This window comes from Calliphora vicina, chromosome 2, assembly GCF_958450345.1.
Source record: "Calliphora vicina chromosome 2, idCalVici1.1, whole genome shotgun sequence".
NCBI lineage: Eukaryota > Metazoa > Arthropoda > Insecta > Diptera > Calliphoridae > Calliphora > Calliphora vicina.
This window is the reverse complement of record NC_088781.1, coordinates 76,948,951-76,971,574: the sequence shown is the minus strand read 5'-3', so window position 1 is coordinate 76,971,574 and position 22,624 is coordinate 76,948,951. Positions and strand designations below refer to the sequence as shown.

The following is a 22,624-nucleotide window of genomic DNA, read 5'->3' as shown; positions in this document are numbered from 1 at the left end:
ATGGTTATTTTCTGATTTTTATTTTTTTTGTCAGGAATATTTGTCAGACTTTGAGTTTTATTTTTTTGTCAGGAATATTTGTCAGACTTTGAGTTCTATTATTTTTGTCAGGAATAATTGATATTTTTTGATTTTTATTTTTTTTTTTGTCAGAAATATTTGTCAAACTATGATTTTTATTTTTTTGTCAGAAATAAATATTAATTTTTGAGTTTTTGGGTTCCTCCCTCCACAAAACGATTCAATAAGAAGTGATTTTTGGAAATTCCAATATTTAGGGGGTAAAAGGGGTAAATTCGGTAAACTTATATCTTCAAAACTAATGAAGATACAAAAAAAACTCAAAATTGCATGTTATTCCATTTAAAAACTAAGCTGACAGGTATCTGGTACTTTTTCGAAATTCGAAGAAAACGGATAAAAACTGTTTGGCACCCCATGTATCTTTTAAACCAATAAACATAGAAACTAATTTTAAATCGTATTCTTTAGTTATCAAAAAATAAAAATATAAATTCGGTACTTTTTGGAAATTTGGTACTTTTTTTAAAACATAATTTTTCTTGGGCACATTATCACAGATTTTAATCGTTTAAAACATGTCGGTAGCATAAACAATTTTCCAAAATGGAGTATTTTTAAATTTCAAACTTGGTGTTCAAGGATGAAAAGAAAAATTGGTACTTTTCCCCTAATGCTACTTTTTTAATATTTAAAATTATTTCACTTATGGATATTAAAGTTAGTTGATATGTGTCTGAGTGAATTGAATTTTCTATAATAATGGACCTAGAAACATGAAATTAAGCGTTTATGGTCCTAAGTGAGTGAAAATTCAAGCGGATATTTCATGGTACTTTTTCTTTGTTCTAATGCTCCTTTTTTGAATTTTCTATAACAATGAACTTAACATGAAATGAAGCATATATGGTCCTAAGTGATTGAACATTTTAGGGGGAAACTTTTTGGTACTTTTTTTTTATTTGAATGGTAATTTTTGAATTTTGTATAAAAGTGGACGTAGAAACATGAAATTAAGCATATACATAGGTTCTGAGTGAGAAAGCTTGGGAAATTATGCATTCTATCTCACTTAGAAACTTGGCATATAAAGCATTTATGGAAGATCGCACCCCAGAGAATTGGGTAATCTATTGTAGGATAAGGAATAGAACAAAGACAATTGTGAGAAATGCGAAGAGAAAGGCACATGCAAACCTTTTAGAGGGTCTTAATACCAAACAAATGTGGAATATTTTAAGAAGAAATGGGTGTGTTGGGACTGAAGAGGATGTTGATGATATAGATCCTAATGAAATTAACAACTTCTTTATTTCCAATCAATCACAAGAACCTACATCTTTCTCCATCAATAGTTTGAATTTTGCTGGGGTGAACTCATTTTCTTTTCATTCGGTGGAAGAATCTGATATATTCTTGGCACTTCACAAAATCAAATCTAATGCAGCTGGATATGATGGTATGAATTTGAAGTTCATTAAAATTATATATCCTTATATTTGTACACCACTTACACATATCATTAATACCTCAATTATGACCTCTGATTGAATTTCGGTGATTCCGATACTTTCAAAGATTTTTGAATATATTATTAAGGATCATATGATAAATTATATCAATCGTAATGAATTTCTTCATGTTAATCAATCGGGTTTTCGACAGAATTATAGTGCTACTTCTCTTTTAGTAAGTATAACCGATTCTATAAGAAGTAACCTTAATAATAAAAAATGTAGTGTTTTACTATCATTGGATTTATCGAAAGCTTTTGATAGCGAAGTTCACTCGAAATTGGTTATGAAACTATGTAATAAATTTAATTTCTCTTTTTCAGCGTGTAAACTTGCTTACTCATATTTACATGAAAGATCTCAGTTCGTATCTTTGGCGGGTAGAGATTCCGTTGCTCTAGAGGTTACTAGTGGTGTGCCGCAAGGATCTGTTATAGGTCCTTTATTTTTTATGTTGTATTTAAATGATTTAATGAATATAGTAGATGGTAATTTAGTGAAAATATTTTCATACGCGGATGACGTTCAAATGTTATTTACATCGGAAAGGCATTTTATTGATGTCCTGGAGGCCAACATTCAGATTCACCTTGATGAGGTTGTGAGTTGGATGAGTGATAATGGTTTTGAAATTAACCCTAGTTTGGGTTTGACTCCGATGAGTTAAAAATAAATGTGGGTAGTGTTAGGCTTAACTATGTTTCTGAGATGAAGTGTTTAGGAGTTTATATTGATGAAATGTTGAATTTTTCACGACACATAGATTATGTATAAATTTAAATTTGTGTAAATTTTACTTTAAGACTTTTGTGGTCTCTGGACCTATACTTACCAACTAGTATAAGGAAACGTAATGCTAGTTCTCTATTAATGTCGATTTTGTTGTATGGTATGGAGCTATGTAGTGGAACTAACTCTGTGATACTAAAACGTCTACATCTAACGTTTAATCGTATTGTTAGATATGTATACAGATTGCGGGATAGGGAGCATGTATCAGAATTTGTTTTAAAATTTATTGGCTTTACATTTGGAAACTTGATTCATTCAAGAATTTTGTTATTATTTTACAAGATTATCAGGAGAAATTGTCCAAAATACATCGCTGATAACTTTAAATTTTCTAGGTCATTGAGGAATCTACAGATAATATTTTCTCAGATTGCCTCTGCTGTATATGAAAGATCATTTCAAGTGAGGGTATCTAGAGTATGGAATACGCTTCCTAGGGAATTAAAATCTTTTTCTTATTCTGATGAAACTTTAAAAAAAAAACTAATTAATTATTTGAAAGAACATAATTCTTAACTATGCAATTCTTAAATATATTCTTTTCCATTAACAACTTTGTTATCGCTACATTTTATATATTATTTTGTCATAATTAAAATCATTTTTATAATTTTAAATGTATTATTGTTGAGTAGAATATAAACCATATTTACCGAATTGAATTTAAAAAAACAAGGTGGAACTTTATGGTACTTTTTCTTTATTCTAATGGTACTTTTTTGAATTTTCTATAACAATGGACCTAGAACAGCACGCGTGATAGGGCAAGCAAATTCTGCTGACGTTACTTTGATACACATATACTATAAGCTTACTTATGTGTTGTCTTATAATAATCATGTGTTTGTTGCAGTGTTGCCACCAAGAAAATTATAAACTACACATCCTCATACCTAAATTACACATACGAGAAAAAATTACACATGTAAATAAATTTTCGTGATTTCAATAGGAGAAATTGTCTAAAATTGTCATGAATATAAAAGGTTTTTCACAGTTTGGACCAAATACGATCACTTTATTGTCAATGGACAATTTTCACTTGCGGTGATTTTAATTTATCCAGGAATTGGATATATTAGGGTATTAAAAGAAGGTTAGCAATCTCTTTTTTTTAATGAACTTTTCTAATTTAATGAATTCTTGAGATCAGTCAAATATGTCAATCCCAAATACGCTTTTAACAAATATTAATCAATGTTTATTCGGAGATTATTCCATTGAAAATTGTTACATTTGTATTAAAAATTTAACAATATTTAAAAAATAGCACACTGTTTGCTTTCGAATTTGAATTTATTCCTATTTTATATAAAGTGCTTTGAAATCAGTTTTGTTTTCAGTTTCAAAGATAAATATTTTTTAGTATTTGTTTAAAAATTATAGCTCTGACCATTTTCCTTCACAGTAAATGCTTTACCAGTAAAATCTTGTAACGTTTATGTTTTTAAAATTTGTAGTTATAAATTTGAAATAAAGCTTCCAAAATAGTAAATAGTAAGTCAATTTTATTGTTTATTATTTAAAACACACACCAGGAACTAGACAGACAATAGCATAAACACAAAACAGTTCTTACGGGTAAAAAAATAACTAGTAACAATTTGTAAAAAACATTTTCTCACACAAATTCCTACGTTCTTGTTTTTTTCTGTTAAGATTGGCTAACGTTACCCCGAAATAACTGCAATTACCGTTACCGATATAATAGTTTATATCGTTATCTGTAAATACCGCTACCCTTATTCTATAAACAATTTAAAATTATAAAAATACAAATTTTCGATTTTGGGTTATCTTGAAAATTAACGTTTTTCCAATAACAATTTTTAATAACTTGTAAAAATGTATAGTTATTGAATACTATTTGTTGTTTTATATTTTTTTCATGTTGGAATTAAAAGTCTTTAATATAAACCAAAATTTAGTTTCTATTACCAATATTACTCAAACAAAACTATCACAAACGGCGAAATGTCCACTTGGAAAACCAAACGTAGCAATCTCCAAATTACTTATCGTATTTTTCTGCAAACCTTAATGTTAATTTAGTTCAAACTAGATTCATATCTTCATACATATAATTCCATTATACTGAGTATAGGAGTAAAATATAGGATAGTAGCTATTCCCTCATATAAACGTACATATTTATTTCAGTCGGTTTTGAAATCTGAACAATCCATAATTCATTCAATTAAAATCCAAAATATAGATAAAAGACATACATTGACAATTTATTTTGGATATAATTGGAATTTAAAATTACACATTCACTCAATTACACATGGCCTACACATCCAAGTTAAAATTACACACAATATGTGTAATTACACATGAAGTGGTAACACTGGTTTGTTGCTTTGTTTTCATCTCAGAGAACAAAATCAAATCAGTTGTGGTGTTGTTGTTGTTTTTATTCTCCGCTGTTTTACCAACGCAACCAAAGCTTTGATGGTATGTGTTTGAGCACCACTGACCTAGAAACATGATATTAAGCATATATGGTCCTAAGTGAGTGAGAATTCTAGGGGCAGACTTTATGGTACTTGTTCTTTATTCGAATGGTACTTTTTGTAATTTCTTCACCAATGAACCTAGAAACATGAATTAAAGCTTATATGGATCCAAGTGAGTGGGAATCCACAACTGACTGCTTTTTGGTACTTTTTTCTATTCTAATGGTACTTTTTTAACGTAACAAAGAGCAGCACTAACCCAATATACCCCCATGGTGTAGGGTATAATGAATGACTTTGACCACGTCTTGTTTTTCAGTCAAACACACTAGATAGCTGAGATAAATGCAAAAGTTCATTACCTACCTGTATTAAAATAAGTACCTACTTAACTAAATACTATAAAGTGCTGGGTAACCACCACTCATAATAATGTATGTGGTAACTAGTTGCCATTACCAAATTTTTGCTGGGTAAGTGCTGGATCACACAGAGCAGTTGGGCAATTCTTTAACAATAGGAAAATAATTACCAGTACTCGGAGATTTCATTTTGATTTATAGTTCGTTTTTTTTTTCGTTGGTTAATATTTGACTTTGATTTTCATTCATTGCTTCGGTTTGTGGAATTCATACTGCAGTAGTAAAATAAAAGTGAAACAAAAATAATACAAAAAGTGTTATGTGAAACAATTTCAATTAAGGTCTTTTTGACAGCGTTTCACTTCTTGTTATTATTCTTTGGTTTGTATTTATTTTATGCTGTTTATCTTTATATCGAAAAAAACAATTATTAGAGAAAATTCAAAAAGTACCATTAGAATATAGAAAAATAACCAAAAAACTGCCTCTTGTGGATTGCCACTCACTCGGGTCAATACATATAAACTTTAATATGATAATGTGTAATTTTTTTATTAATTTTATTCATTTTAATTAAGCTTGAGGTCACTTTTTTATATAAAAAAGATCAAAAATACAGAGACATTTCATCACAAAAAACAGCATTATCATCACATTGTGCTAATTTGAGTCACTATCCTGACGTTGAAAATATATTAGTTTTAAATACAGAAAATAATTATAAACGTCGTTATATATTAGAAATGTTACAATTATTAATGTACCAACTAATCTAAGAATTAATTTTAAGGCAGATACAGATAATGTTGCTCAAAACTACAGACACTTAGTTTATAAAAACGGAAACAGAAGTTAAATATTGTTGGAATATTTTTTGATTTAAATATTTTGTGAGTATTTTTTGTTTGTGTAATATTTAAAAAATTTTCATTTTGACAATTTTTATTGAAATTATGAAAAAAACTATTTGTTGTTATAATCAATTTGTTAAACAGTTTTCCTGATGATGCTACACAAGAGTAGCGAAATATTGAAAATAAATAAATAAAATTATTTATATAAAAACGTGACCTCAAGCTTAATTAAAATAAATAAAAAAAAAATATAAACTTTAATTAATGTTTATAATATCATTGGTGAAGAAATTACAAATAGTACCATTAGAATAAAGAAAAAGTACCATAAAGTCTGCCCCTAGAATTCTCAATCACTTAGCACCATATATGCTTAATATCATATTTCTAGGTCCATTGTTATAGAATATTCAAAAAAGTACCATTAGAATAAGGAAAAAGTACCAAAAAGTCTCCCCCTAAAATTATCACTCATTTCATGTTTTTAAGTCCATTGTTATAGAAAATTCAAAAAAGTACCATTAGAACAAAGAAAAAGTACCATGAAATATCCGTTTGAATTTTCGCTTAGGATCATAAACGCTTAATTTCATATTTCTAGGTCCATTGTTATAGAAAATTCAAAAAGTACCATTAGAATAGAAAAAAGTACCAAAAAGCAGTCACTTGTGGATTCCCACTCACTTGGGTCCATATAAACTTTATTTCATATTTCTAGGTCCATTGGTGAAGAAATTAGAAAAAGTACCATCCGAATAAAGAAAAAGTACCAAACAGTATCCCCCTAGAATTCTTACTCACTTAGGACCATATATGCTTAATTTCATATTTCTAGGTCCATTATTATAGAAAATTCAAAAAGTACCATTGGAAGAACAAAAAAGTACCTATAGTTCATTTCTCACATTTTTGTACCTAAATATTATCCCCTATTCTTCACTCTAACTTCACTCAGATACATATCAACTAACTTTAACATCCATAAGTGAAATAATTTTAAATATTAAAAAGTACCATTAGGGGAAAAGTACCAATTTTTCTTTTCCTCCTTGAACACCAAGTTTGAAATTTAAAAATACTCCATTTTGGAAAATTGTTTATGCTACCGACATGTTTTAAACGATTAAAATCTGTGATAATGTGCCCAAGAAAAATTATGTTTTAAAAAAAGTACCAAACTGTTTACCCGGATTTGGCCCTATATTTGGTACTCGAGCTCCAAATAACACCCTGTTATTTAATTTTTGTATTATTATTTTTTAATAATTATTTCTGACAAAAAAATAAAAATCATAGTTTGACAAATATATCTTGACAAAAAAATAAAAATCAAAAAATAACAATTATTTCTGACAAATAAAATAAAACTCAAAGCTTGACAAATATTCCTGACAAAAAAAAAATAAAACTCAAAGTCTGACAAATATTCCTGACAAAAAAAATAAAAATCTGAATATAACAATTATTTCTGACAAAAAAATAAAACTCAGAAAATAACAATTATGTTGAGTTTTATTATAAATGTCATAATTGTTACGGCCTAGAGCTAAAAAAAATTAATTAATGAATACTTCCTATCCAAATTTGCTATTGAAGGTAAAATAATAGAGATTTTAGTGATTTTTAGTTAAATTTGAACTATTTTTTTTTTCATGCTTGGAGTACTTTATTTCTGACTTTCTGGTTGAATTTTCGGTGTATTCAGGACTTATAGTAAAATTTGATGGATAATATTATATGGTGTTTTTGCTCTTTTTAAAAGAAGGACAAAAAAGACCCATGTCTTGAGGATTTAGAATGTTAACATATTCTATAAAAATGTTCTCCGTAAAATTTTATATAAATTTGCTGAACACATTTAATACCTAAAATGTAAGGATCACATGTATCTTATGCCGATTAACAATAAGAATGTGCCAGAGTTTGGAAACTTTAACCCCCCTCAAATGAAATTCAGATGTAAACTTTCAAAACGTCGATACACATGTCTTTTTTTTTGTCACCTCTATCAAAATTTATTGGTCGGACCTTGTAATTTTGGAAAAAATTTGATTTTGTTGTATTTCGTACAGAGCTGGCCAAATTAAAATTTAAAGAAAAATAAATTTGGTCGCAATAAAAATATATACATTTTTCGAAAATTTGTTTGGCAATTTAATTTTAAAATATTACTTACGTGTTGTTGAAGTTTTTGTTGTTGTTGATGTTTGTGAAAATCAAAAAATTTTGACATGTTCGTTCCAAACAAAGAGTTCTGTAGGATATCGTTCGATGATTCTGCTGATTGTTGCTGTTGGTACTGAAGATAGTTTGATTGTCGACTTAAATCGGAACTAGTTAAGTAATTGTTGGAACTAGATTGAAAGTCTGAAAGAGATAATATTTTAAGGCAAGTACTTATTTATAATTAAAAAAAAACTAATAAGTATACAACGATACTGATGCCAATCAGCGTTGTAATATAGCCATAATTTTCTGATAGATTTAACAAACTGGATTGACAAATTGAAGAATTATTAAAAGTGTACTAAATGCTTTTTAACATGGCTTCCGAGTTTGATTTAATGAAAAATAACTTTTAAGAACAACAAGCGACTTAATAATTGTTTGCAATGCCTTTTGATCTTCCGTTAGTCGCAATAATTTTAAATTGAGGCTAGTCGCAATGTATTAAATTGATATCAATAAAGAAAAAGCCGCGTTTGAAAATAATCTATTCACTTTTTATTTCGTAAATATAAAAACATAAAATTTTGAGTGTTGTACTTCTTGAATTTTTTTCTTAATTGAACTCAATAATTTTTATTATACAATGAGTTTTGTTTGATATAATTTGAGACTTGTAGTCACAAATTCTGTTTATTGCTTTTATTATTATGGCCTATTGGCTAGGATTCTGTAACTGAATGAATAAATAAATAAAATAAAAAAAAACAATATTAAATTCAAAGTATTTAAAAGAGTAATAAAAATAAAATTTAGGGTGTTTAAAAAAATTTTCAATACTAAAATGTTTGGCTGTATTAACCAGATCAGTTGCGACTAACGGAGGGTTAAAGTAGTAGACGGTCGCCTGATCAAACCGTTATTAAGCAATTGTACAATAAGAAACAAGTAAGAAAGTATGGTCGGTCAAGCCCGACCATATACTACCCTACACCAAGTAAATGAGTAAAAATATTTTTCTTTTAAATATCAATAATTTATATTCATGAGTGATTTTCGGAAGTGGGCCTTATATGGGAGCTATGACCAATTATGGACCGATCACCTTGAAATTAGGTCGTGTGATTTATGTCTATATTAAATTTAACTATGTTGAATTTTGTGTGTACCAACATTTAAGCGATTTATGCACGTTAAAGTGATTTTCGGAAGCGGGTCTATATGGGAGCTATGACTAATTATGGACCGATCGTAACAAAATTTGGTGACATGAATTTTGAATATATAAAACTTATTTGGAGCGAAATTTGTGGAGATACATATGGGGCATTTCACGTCAAGTAAACCAACTTTTGAAATCGATGTCTTCCGATCGCGACCAATGTTAGTTCTATTGGATAGTAATTCGGACACCATTTTTCAACAAGATCGGTAAAGAACTCTCTGAGCTGGCGAAATAGTAGAAGAATTGAAATTAATAATCAAAATTATAACTTAGATTAAAGAGGAGTTGAATGTGATTTTGAAACGGTCGTCGAAAGTGATATTGAGGATGACATTTATAATGATTTCATTGAAATAGATGAAAGCCATGATCTTAAAATAACGTAAGTGTTGCAAAATATTTAATAAATAGAATGATAAACACAAATATTGCAAACTAACGTTTTGTTGCAAGAAAAACATGGAGTTCGTCTTACACATAATTTTGAACATCGTTGAACAGCTTTGTCTAATATGGTAATAAACTTTTTGCGTATTTATAAATGCGTCAATCATACACTCTGACTTCAAATTAGTGATGTTCACTGACAATGATATCAAACTTTGGACAGATTTCCTTTATTGTGTAATTCCCCAAGACCACTTTATTAAGCAAAGATTCGGTAACGTTGACAGAGCTTGAGGGTATAATACAAATTGTTAATAATTAATTTACTAAAGAATTAGTTACTCAATTTAAAACACGAATTAATGAACGACAAAAAAAAGTTCTTAATACATTTATATTGTATTTGAATTCAGGATCATGTCCAATTAGGTCAAATTTTTTAAAGCATAGCTCCAAAACGGAAACTAAAGGGTTTGCTAGTCAATTGTTTTGTAGATTGTTCGGGAGTTAATCTGATCAGAATATTTCTGTTGAAAATTTAATGATGGACTCTGTTTTAGAATGTTTTTTATCATTATCAATACTTGAATTGATAACTTTTACGTTATTTTTTGTTTTTCTTTAACAATAAAATATTAAAAAACCGAGATCAAAACTTCATTCTTTACTTTATTAAAAAAATTTAAATTATTCGAATAATTCGATTAATTTTAAACGTGTGATAGAATTATTCGAACAAGTTAATATCTCTTATTCGAATTATTCGTTTTATTCGAACAAGAGAAAAATCGAATAATTCGAATACCCTAGTAACCACACAGCGAACTACAGGGGTTGTCCTGTCTACTCAATTGTTAAAAATCACAAACAGGAATATGTTTATGGAACGCTAACGTCATTCGCCAACATAAAAACGAACTCGAGTATAGTTAGTTAGTTTCGGAAACCCATTTGACGTCTAGAAGTTTATTTAATGGATATGTTTTTTATGGCACAAATGATCCAAGAGATAGAGCATGTGGAGGCTCTGGAATTTTAATTAAAACCCGTATCAAACACCATTCAATGTGTGACATTTATGAAGATTATCTTCAAGCTACGACAATCTGTTTGGATGATTGCTACAGAAACCTATTAATTTCGTCGATATATTCACCTCCAAGGTTTTCGATTACTGAAAACAAATATAAACATTTTTACGAATCACTAGGACCCCGATTCCTGGCAGCTGGCGATTATAATGCTAAGCATACTCACTGGGGATCAAGACTTGTAACCACGAAAGGTCGCGCTTTGTTTAATACAATTTCTAAATTGAATTTGAATGTACTGTCGAGCGGAGACCCAACATACTGGCCTACTGACCCAAGCAAAATACCCGATGTCATTGATTTTGCAGTTACAAAAAATTTACCAATGGAACTAATGCAGGTTAAATCTTCATTAGAATTATCCTCGGATCACTCACCCACCTTCGTTACTCTATTGAACCCCCTAGAAATAGTATCCCCGACTGGTCACTCTGCTATATCAAGCTCGAAAATAAATTGGTAGAAATATAGAAAATATATTAGCACACACAGTACCAGAATATATCGATATCTCACTCGAAAATTTTGAACAAAACTTAAAACTTGCTGTTGAACACGCCACTCAAATAACCCAACAAATAAGATATAATAGACTCTATTCTGCAGACATTGAACAGTTATTAGCTGAAAAAGGAAGAGTTCGTCGAGAGTGGCAACTCTACAGTATGTTCCTTCACAAACGCAAAACTGACTCAATTAATAAATATCTGGAGAACTTAGATGCCACCCAGTACTCAAATTACTCTCTATGGCGAGCTACAAAAAAAATTAAAACGACCTGTTATGAGCAGACCTCCTCTACGAAATTCTAGTGGAGGCTGTGCGAGAAACGATGCTGAAAAAGGAAACCTGTTTGTTAGTCATCTAAAGACTGTATTTTCCCCAAACAAGTCAAACGACATAATAGAGTTACCACCTACTTTACCCCATATTACTGCAGCTGAACCACTTCGTTTTGAGATTTCAGAGATTGTCAAGGCTATTGTTGATTTAAACTCCAAAAAATCACCTGGTATTGATAAAATCAGTAACAAGATGCTCCTCCGAGCTGCCCCAAATTGAATTAAGAATAATCCTATTTATTTTTAATGCTATATTACGCCTTGAATATTATCCACCAGAATGGAAGGTTTCTTTAGTTACAATGATACCTAAGCCGGGAAAAGATCACAGTAAAGTAGAATCATATAGACCCATTAGCCTATTGTCAAATATATCAAAGCTATTCGAAAAACTGTTAATGCACAAGTTAAAGCCGATAGTGAATCATTTTGATTATATTCCAACTCATCAATTCGGGTTTCGAGAAAAACATAACACCATAGATCAAACTCACAGGTTGGTAGAAATCATATCCAAGAAATTTGAAGAAAAAAAATATTGTTCTGCACTCTTCATCGACGTTATAATCGATAAAAATAGAACAATATTTACCAGTGAACACACACAAGCTTCTTGAAAGTTATTTAAGTCATCGAAAGTTCGTTCTTAAAGAGGGAGACTTCATAAGTTCACCACACCCTATTGAAGCAGGCGTACACCAAGGAAGTATATTGGGTCCCTTCCTATATTTGCTATATACTTGTGATATGCCTACAAACAGTCGAAGCCACATATCAACTTTTGCTGATGACACAGCTATACTAGACATTCTTTAAAACCCCCCAAGAAGCATCTGTACTTTTACAAGACCATATACTCGACATAGAAAGGTGGTTAAAAAAACAATGGAGAATAAAAGTAAACGAGCAAAAATGTATACATCTCACTTTCACATTGCGTAGAGAATCGTGCCCTCCAATCCTAATAAGTAATCATATAATACCTCAACAAACTGAAGTTAAATATCTAGGTCTGCATCTAGACCAGCGAAATGCAAACTCACACCACTACAGTTTTTAGATATTGTAGTTGTATGAGTATTATTCTCCGGCAAAAACAAATATCTGAAATAATGAAATAAACAAGCATAAAAGCGTAACACAACCTGCTTCTATCAATGCTCATGCGAGACTGACTGTTTTTATACAATGTGTGTGCTTGCGTACATGTGAAAACAAAAACAAGAGAGCTCATTTGAGAGCTCACTGCAGCTCGCTGATCTAGACCAGTGATGTTCAAAAATAAAAATGAAGATGTATTGGTGAGAGTGCTACCCAGCAAACATAATGTCAAACACTTAAAATAAGAACAAAATAAAGAATGTTTAGATTTAGAATTTTTGCCAGATATAACCAATTTATTAAATGAATGTAATTTAAATTTTAAGGAAATAAAAGAATATACATTATACGGCCGAAATTCTCTCAAATTTTTTATTTATTTCTGACTTTGTTGTTTTGCGTTCAATTGTAATTGAAACGCGTGTGTTTGCTATGCTTCGTCCAAAGACCAACCAACAACAATGCTTAATGATGCTCTTTTAAAGAGAATAAGAATATGCGTGTTGTTAATCAGCGCAAAAGCACAATGAAATGAACATCATTGATCTAGACCCATGGTAGGCGTTCATATTGTTCAGGTTACGATGATTTTCGTCAAACAACCCGAATGTGAACAAAAGAGCGTAAAAATACACACAATTCATTCAGTTTCTTGATGTTGTTGTGGATATTTTATTTTTTACCCAAAAGAGCACACAAATTAAATGCCTCTTTTTGCCTACCAATGATCTAGACCGACGTCTTACCTGGAAAAAGCATATAGATACGAAATTGACTCAAATGAAGTTAAAATTACTACAAATTTACTGGCTAATTGGTAAAAACTAGAGATTGAGTTTAGATTGCAAACTTTTGCTGTACAGCTCAATAATAAAACCCATATGGTGCTATGGAATTCAATTATGGGGCACGGCCTCAGCTTCTAATATTGAAAAAATCAAAGATTCCAAAATAAAATATTAAGAATGATAACAGCAGCGCCTTGGTATGTGAGAAATAATTTAATTTTCACCATATTTACGGTTTATTGTTGCACTTGAAAATATCTAGAGTCAAACAGTTAATATGGGCACATAATATCTATGTAAATATAAGCGAAATCAGAAATGACCTATCCAAAATAGGAATCATTTTTGGCTGGTTAATTAAAGTATATCCCCATTTCCGTTTGTTAGTGTTTAAATGTAATATTTCCTTACGCTTTATTTATTGATTGAATCTGCGTTTTATAGGTCTAACAATAAGTATTTAAATCTTATAACTAAAATTAAAACTAGTTGATCTCTAACAAGAGACCGTCATGGATAAATGTCACTCATCTTAACGGGGTGGTAGATCTGCTCTACATAGCCTTGATCGGGTTTGGCTCTGCACAAGTTGCCTTGCAAGCGGATTGGTATGGTTTTGCAATTTTACAATATATTTCTCGCGGACTTTCTTGATAGTTGTTGAAAAACAAGCGTTTTTAAAGTTAAAAAATATTACATTTTTATTTTTGTAATCTCGGTATTTGTTCTTACTGAGCTCTAGTACGTGCCGACTTACAAAACACTTGCTGGGCTGGCAATGCGCAAATGCCAGATCTCATAATCTAGATTTGAAAAAATATAATATGAAGAAAACTAAAAGGTCAGTGAATATTCCAGTAGGAATGTTATCCAACTTACCTACAACATCAAAAACTCGGTTTAGTGAACTAGCTAATCATAATGATATGGAGTTGGATACAGTATCCAAAATAAATTATGTAAAATTAGTTAAGCCTCCTCCATTGGTAGTCGATGCTAAAATAAACTTAAGTGATCTTCAAACATTATTGGGTAAGGATTCAATCTACAAACGTACGTCCATTGGAACTAAGGTTTTTCCTCAAAATACCGATTCGTACGAAAAATGCAAAAATATTTTATTAGGTAGAAAAATTGAGTACCATACCTTTAACTCGAAACAGAATCGTATCTATACTATGTTCCTGTATGGACTTCCAAAACTTAGTATTGATGACATCAAAAAAGATATCCAAGAATATAATTTAACTCCTTCATCTATTACGGAAGTGAACACAAAATTCAGCTCAGTAAACAATGCTGTATATAAGGTACAATTTGCTAGAAAAAATTTCAACCCAAAATCACTAAACAATGTGTCTTCACTATGCAATATAATAGTATCCTGGAAAAAATATAAGCCAAGAAAAAAAAACCCGACTCAATGTTGGAATTGTCTTATGTATGGCCATGGAGGTGAACACTGTAACCGCCTTTCAGCATGCATGATATGTGCTAACCAACACCACACTAAAGATTGCCCACTTCAGAATCAAGATAAAATGCCTGCAGTATTTTCTTGTTTCAATTGTAAAAAGAATGGTAAAGAGCGAACAGATCATTCTGCAAATGACATTAATTTCGATCACTCTATTTAGAGACAAGAGCTAAAGCAACATGTAAAAATACACGTAAACACAAAAACAATAATCAAAGTTCACCACAGTACTTCAATAATAATATCCCCAACAACAACAATAATCGCCAGACTTACTCATATGCTGATTGAGTGAGAGGAAATAATGATCTCTTCAACATAGATGAACTCTTCAATATTTTTACTACAGCATTAAGCGATCTACAAAAATGCACAACCAAAGTACAACAAATACAAATTGTAATGTCAATTTTTAAATATGCATAAGGTTTACATTAATAACAATGGATTAAGAATTCTTCATTGGAATGCGAATGGTATTTCTACCTTTTCAAATTTACTTCAATTTGAAACATTAATTGAAAGAGAGGATATTCACATTGCCTCTTTAAATGAAACTCATTTAAATCAAAGTCACAAAACTTATTTTAAAAATTTTGTAATTCATCGTAACGATAGAGATTCAAGAGGGGAGCCGTAGCATTAAGAGTACGCAGGTCAGTCCAACACAAAGTACTTCCAATTATAAACACACTGGGAATCGAAAATATTTCAATGGAAATAAAAGTAAATAACAGATAGCTAATAATCTGCACTGCGTATTCACCGAAATATAAAAATACCTTTACTAATGATATAATTAATATAACTTCATTTAATGATGAATACATTGTACTAGGCGATTTCAATGCAAGATATTCTGCATGGAATTGTATCACTAACAACAATGCAGGCGACGTATTGTTTCAACTTGAGCAATCAAATAACTTTTTTGTAAATTATCCCAACAGTCCAACTTTTTACCCGTCCCATAGAAATATAAATGCTTAAACTATCGACTTAAGGTAGGGTCAGACTACGCAAATTATTTGACACAAGATGTTTCATGTGTTTGATCAAAACTACATCAAATAATTCATGGGTTGATTTTGTGTTCACACTGTACACATTTATTTGCCATATTTGTTTAATCAAACTACACCGAAATACTATCAAACACACAAAGGGGAAAATATATTTGACTTGTGGTCACATTTATGGTAATATTTGTTCTAAATAATTATTAAATAAAGCTGCAAAACAACATTAATTTCTTTCATCAATAAAAAAGACATTTCTAGAAAGTAAAATATTACAAGATTTTGCTTTACATTTGAAAGAATTATGAAATTTCAGTACTTTTATTTAAGCGTCAAATATTTTATGTTTCTAGTTTGAACACAAAATATTTTTGCACTGCAAACAAGAAAACAGCTGAATTTGGTCAAACAAATTTATTTGCCAATATGAAAACATTCTTGTAATGTGACCAATGTGTGACCACTAAACAGCAAATATTTTCCTGCATTTTGGGTATTTTTTTATTTCATCTTGCAATTCATTTGCAAGATCAAACAGCGTCAAATAACAGCTGTTGCATCATGTGTTATCGCAAAAGTAGTGTTGCTATATCTTAAATTAAAAATCGCTAAATAGTGAAAACAAATCGCGAAAAGAACACAACTTGAACAATTTAATAATACAGTGCACTCGCGGTAACGTGAACACCGTCTAACGTGAACACCGCCTAACGTGAACAAGCTTTTGTTTACATTGACTACTCTGTAACGTGAACAAACTCAGAAAGCTCTATAACGTGAACACTTTTTTTCGCTGCTACATTAAATTCGATTTTTAAAGTTTTGGGAATCCCCTTATTTAAAAAATGTCCTTGTATCCTCTAAATTATTTTTTTTGTATGGTAGCGAATGAGTAATTTTATTTGCTATGAAATTTTATTTCAATGTATATTTTCTCGTGATATCGTTGTGTTTTGTAATGCATTTTAATCAATAATTTTCGTTTTATGTTTTAATAACGAAAATAATAGTAAAAGAATTTCACGTTCAAGCGTGTTATTTTTATATTGTTTCCATGAAATACGACAATCGCTAACTTGAACAATTTCACTAACATGAACTGCCTTGGTTTTAATTAGTTCACGTTACCGCGAGTGCACTGTATAATTATTAAATGTTTATTTATTAAATTATATTACTATCACAATTCATAATTGAAATTGAATGGAAATGTAATCATGTTTTATACTTGAAAAATATTTGAAATATTAAATATTTTTCAAACAAAAAACATATGGCTTGAATTTATGTTTCCTTTTTACTGGAGAATGCTATTGAAATAAAGTGTAATACAACTGTAATTCAATTGCTTGACTATAACTCAAGGCTTGAATTACACTTGCTATCAACTTGAATTCCAGTAAAAATGCTTATTGGTTTTTTAATACATATTATTAATCGAACACGACTTTTTCCAAACTTTTTTCATTCAGAATAAGAACATGTTCACAAATATTGTTAAATTTTATGGAAATGTTTACCTTTTTTACATAATTTTTTAATTAATTCCAATTCAATCGCATTATCTAAAAATTTATAATAAACATTTTTGTATGATACTAAAATCAGAAAAGTGAAAAATGCTATTAGACATATTCTTCTTCTGCAGTAAAAAAAAATTAAACAGATCATACTGTTTAAGAATTATTTTTTAATTACAATCAATTCATACTATTTATGTATGTATGAAAAATTTTCTTTGATTTTAAATTCAATCTGTATAAAATTTCAGTTAATATTCCATATGTACATATGAGCAATTTTAAATTTTGAAAATAGACAAACTCCATGTATAAATAAAAAATAATCAAACATCAGACTATGTTAAACGTATAAAAATATAAATCGCATAAAATTGCAAAAATCGCAACATAGACTTCATGTCTTCAATTAGTTTTTCTCCCAGTATGTCATCCTAGGCTGAATGACTTTTATGTGAAGAAGAAGACTTCATTTATTGATGCAATTATTTAGTGAAAATAATTTAATTAACAAATATTCAAGAAATATTGAATATGTATTTATGTTTAAAAAAAAAATAGTGAATTTGTGTCTTTAATTTAGTACGAAAAATATTTAAATAATCTCCTCTTATTTTTCCGCCATGCTGAGCAAATAATTTTCTGTTTTTTTCTATTTGATCAAACAATTATTTTATGAAAGTGTTTGATATAGTGTGACCACACGGCAAATATATTTACTGATTCTTTTTCGCAGCAGTTTGGTCAAACAAAAAGTGAAAAATTAAATTCAATATATGATAACAAAATTCAATAAATCTCTAATAAAATGATTACTTTACAATTCGAAATAAGTGTTTTAACCTTAAAAATATTTGCAAGATCAAATTATATATTTTTTAGGTATTTATGTAGCTAGTGGTCACACTTTGTTCACATTAAGAAAATATTTTGTTTGCCGACAAATAATTTTCTTTGACTAAAATCATCTGTTTTGTTGTTTGCTCTAAATTTTATTTGTGGTCAGATTCAGGCAATGAAATATTTGACGATAAACGTCAAATATTAGCTGTGTGTGACCGTACCTTTAGTATTAGTCAATAGCTCTTTAAATATCAATATGGATGTGCTTGAATATGAAATTGCATCTGATCACAGACCCATTATTTGTAAAATTGAAAAGTCAACGGTTAATCAAATAAATATGAGGCATTATAACTACAAACTTACAGACTGGTTGGCGTTTAGAAATATAATTAACAACAAAATCAACATTAACACAACTGCATATAACTCAAAAAATTTAATTGATTCTGAGATAAGCAAATTTGTTACCATTGTACTAGAAGCGCGAAACGACTGTACTCCATTATTGCAGCCTTGTGGCAAATCAGTCTTGCCAGAAAATATTTATAATTTAATTAAAATTAGAAAACGTTATAAAAGAAGCCAACGGGCATCGAACCAATCGGATGCAAATTGGTACGATCAATGTGTAAAACTGCTGACTAATATTATCAACAAAGATATAAATACTTAACGTAACGAAAAATGGAAAAAGTTGCTATCAAAATTGAAGCCAGGAGATAAATCGTTTTGGAAAATCAGCAGATCTTTAAGAGGTAAACAAAGAAGTAAAATTCCAGATCTTAAAGAAGGAAATATGAAGATTAACACTGATAAAGAAAAGGCAGAACTATTACCCAACATTTTTCATGCATCTAACAGTCTTACGTCTACATATACACACTCTACCGATAAAACTGTTAACTGTAAGGTTAATGCATTCAAAGCCATATTCTGAAAATGTAACCTTGATATCGTATAATGAGTTAAATTGCTTAATTTCTACTCTCAAAACATCCAAATCTCCTGGGCTAGATGATGTCACCAACGTTTTAATAAAAAATTTACCTGCTCAGGCAGTAAAATTACTATTGATAATTTTTGATAATCTTGGCAAACTATATGAGAAAGCTATTCAAATTTACAGTGTAATTGAAAATACATCAACATTAGCAAATGAACAATTTGGGTTTAAAAAACAACATAGCGCAGTTCATCAAATAAACCGTATCACAAATATAATAAAGTCCAACAAACGAATTATGAAATCTACAGGCTTAATAGTTCTGGACGTAGAAAAAGCATTTGATACCGTTTGGCATGGTGGTCTTATTTATAAATTGCTCCAAGGTAATATACCAAAATATTTGTGCAGGCTTATTTCTGATTTTCTCACTGATAGAACGTTCATAGTAGCTGTCAACGAAACATTTTCGTCTCCGAAACAAATTACTGCTGGTCTACCACAAGGTTCCATATTATCACCATTATTGTAATCAATTTATACATCGGATTTCTCTACCCCCTCTTACATGAAAGTAGCTTACTATGCTGATGATACGGCCCTCATAGCGTCTAGTAAACTCACAAAAGCACTGTTAAAGAAGATGGAAAAAGGATTTTCTGCCTGCAACAAATACTTCTATAAATGGAAAATAAAAACAAGTAAGAGTGCTATATTCGGCTATGCCGAATCTTATATACCCTTCACCTTTGTTGTGGATGCATTATTATTTTTTATAATTAGTATATAGGTATGTATGTACATTGCCCACTTTCAGAAACAGAACACCAAAAGAAAAAACAAAATCAAAATACGCAAGGCAATGAAACCAACACACATCCAAACATACGTTTAATTGTATAAAAAACAACAACAACGCCAAAAGAAACAAAATACGCAAAGCATGCACATTCAAACATACGATTTGTTGATTTTTTGTCAAAAAAACCAACACACAACCAAACAAAAGTTTAGTTGTATAAAAAACAACAACAATGCCAAAAGAAACAAAACACAAAAAAAACAAAATACGCAAAGCTTGCACATCCAAACATACATTTCGTTGTTTTTTTGTCAAAAAAACCAACACACAACCAAACAAACGTTAAGTTGTATAAAAAACAACAACAACGCAAAAACAAAACACAAAAAAAACAAGTAAGAGTGCTATATTCGGCTATGCCGAATCTTATATACCCTTCACCTTTGTTGTGGATGCATTATTATTTTTTATAATTAGTATATATGTATGTACATTGCCCACTTTCAGCGTACAGCATCCTAAATTTATCAAGAACACAAAAAACAACAACAACGCCAAACGAAACAAAACACCAAAAGAAAAAACAAAATACGCAAGGCAATGAAACCAACACACATCCAAACATACGTTTAATTGTATAAAAAACAACAACAATGCCAAAAGAAACAAAATACGCAAAGCATGCACATTCAAACATACGATTTGTTGATTTTTTGTCAAAAAAACCAACACACAACCAAACAAAAGTTTAGTTGTATAAAAAACAACAACAACGCCAAAAGAAACAAAACACAAAAAAAAACAAAATACGCAAAGCATGCACATCCAAAAACATACGTTTTGTTGCTTTTTTGTCAAAAAAACCAACACACAACCAAACAAACGTTTAGTTGTATAAAAAACATCAACAACGCCAAAAGAAACAAAAAACAAAAAAAAAACCAAATACACAAAGCTTGCACACCCAAGCATACGTTTTGTTGTTTTTTTGTCAAAGCATGCAATACATTGTGTTTTTTGATGAAATTTTCAGAGGTTGTCTCGGATTTTTGCTCATATCTCCGTTATTTATGGACGGATTTTGCTGATTTTAAATAGCAAAATTCTCGAAAGTATGTCTGACAGAATTGTTGAAGATTTGGATCCCGGAGATATCTGGGGCCTTCAGAAAATTGATTTCAACAGACAGACGGACAGACAGACAGACAGACAGACAGACAGACAGACAGACAGACAGACAGACAGACAGACAGACAGACAGACAGACAGACAGACAGACAGACAGACAGACAGACAGACAGACAGACAGACAGACAGACAGACGGACATGGCTTAATCGACTCCGCTATCTATAAGGATCCAGAATATATATACTTTATAGGGTCGGAAATGAAAAATGTAGAAATTACAAACGGAATGACAAACTTATATATACCCTTCTCACGAAGCTGAAGGGTATAAAAAAAACAAAATACGCAAAACTTGCACATCCAACCATACGTTTTGTTGCATTTTTGTCAAAGTATGCAATACATTGTGTTTTTTGATGAAATTTTCAGAGGTTGTCTCGGATTTTTGTTCATATCTCCGTTATTTATGGACGGATTTTGCTGATTTTAAATAGCAAAATTCTCGAAAGTATGTCTGACAGAATTGTTGAAGATTTGGATCCCGGAGATATCTGGGGCCTTCAGAAAATTGATTTCAACAGACAGACAGACAGACGGACAGACAGACAGACTGACAGACAGACAGACAGACAGACAGACAGACAGACATACAGACAGACAGACAGACAGACAGACAGACAGACAGACAGACAGACAGACAGACAGACAGACAGACAGACAGACAGACAGACAGACAGACAGACAGACAGACAGACAGACAGACAGACAGACAGACAGACAGACAGACAGACAGACAGACAGACAGACAGACAGACAGACAGACAGACAGACAGACAGACAGACAGACAGACAGACAGACAGACAGACAGACAGACAGACAGACAGACAGACAGACAGACAGACAGACAGACAGACAGACAGACAGACAGACAGACAGACAGACAGACAGACAGACAGACAGACAGACAGACAGACAGACAGACAGACAGACAGACAGACAGACAGACAGACAGACAGACAGACGGACGGACGGACATGGCTTAATCGACTCCGCTATCTATAAGGATCCAGAATATATATACTTTATAGGGTCGGAAATGAAAAATGTAGAAATTACAAACGGAATGACAAACTTATATATACCCTTCTCACGAAGCTGAAGGGTATAATAAACCCTATTAAAACTCAGGCTATTATTTTCTCTTACAACAACTCGGCCAAACATTTTTCTAGTCGTCAGTTGAAATTCCAAAATGAGAGCCTGTCAATTAAAAACGATATCAAA

At 30.6% G+C, this 22,624-nt stretch overlaps 1 protein-coding gene across 1 annotated transcript in view; it reads right to left on the bottom strand.

The window, feature by feature from the left end:
* Cnot4 (CCR4-NOT transcription complex subunit 4) overlaps nucleotides 1-22,624 on the bottom strand; it is a 391,020-nt gene that overhangs the window by 113,593 nt on the left and 254,803 nt on the right. Inside the window, exon 11 of the mRNA XM_065499894.1 lies at nucleotides 8,179-8,369. Coding sequence (XP_065355966.1) covers nucleotides 8,179-8,369 — 191 coding nt within the window. The remainder of the gene's footprint in view (nucleotides 1-8,178; nucleotides 8,370-22,624) is intronic.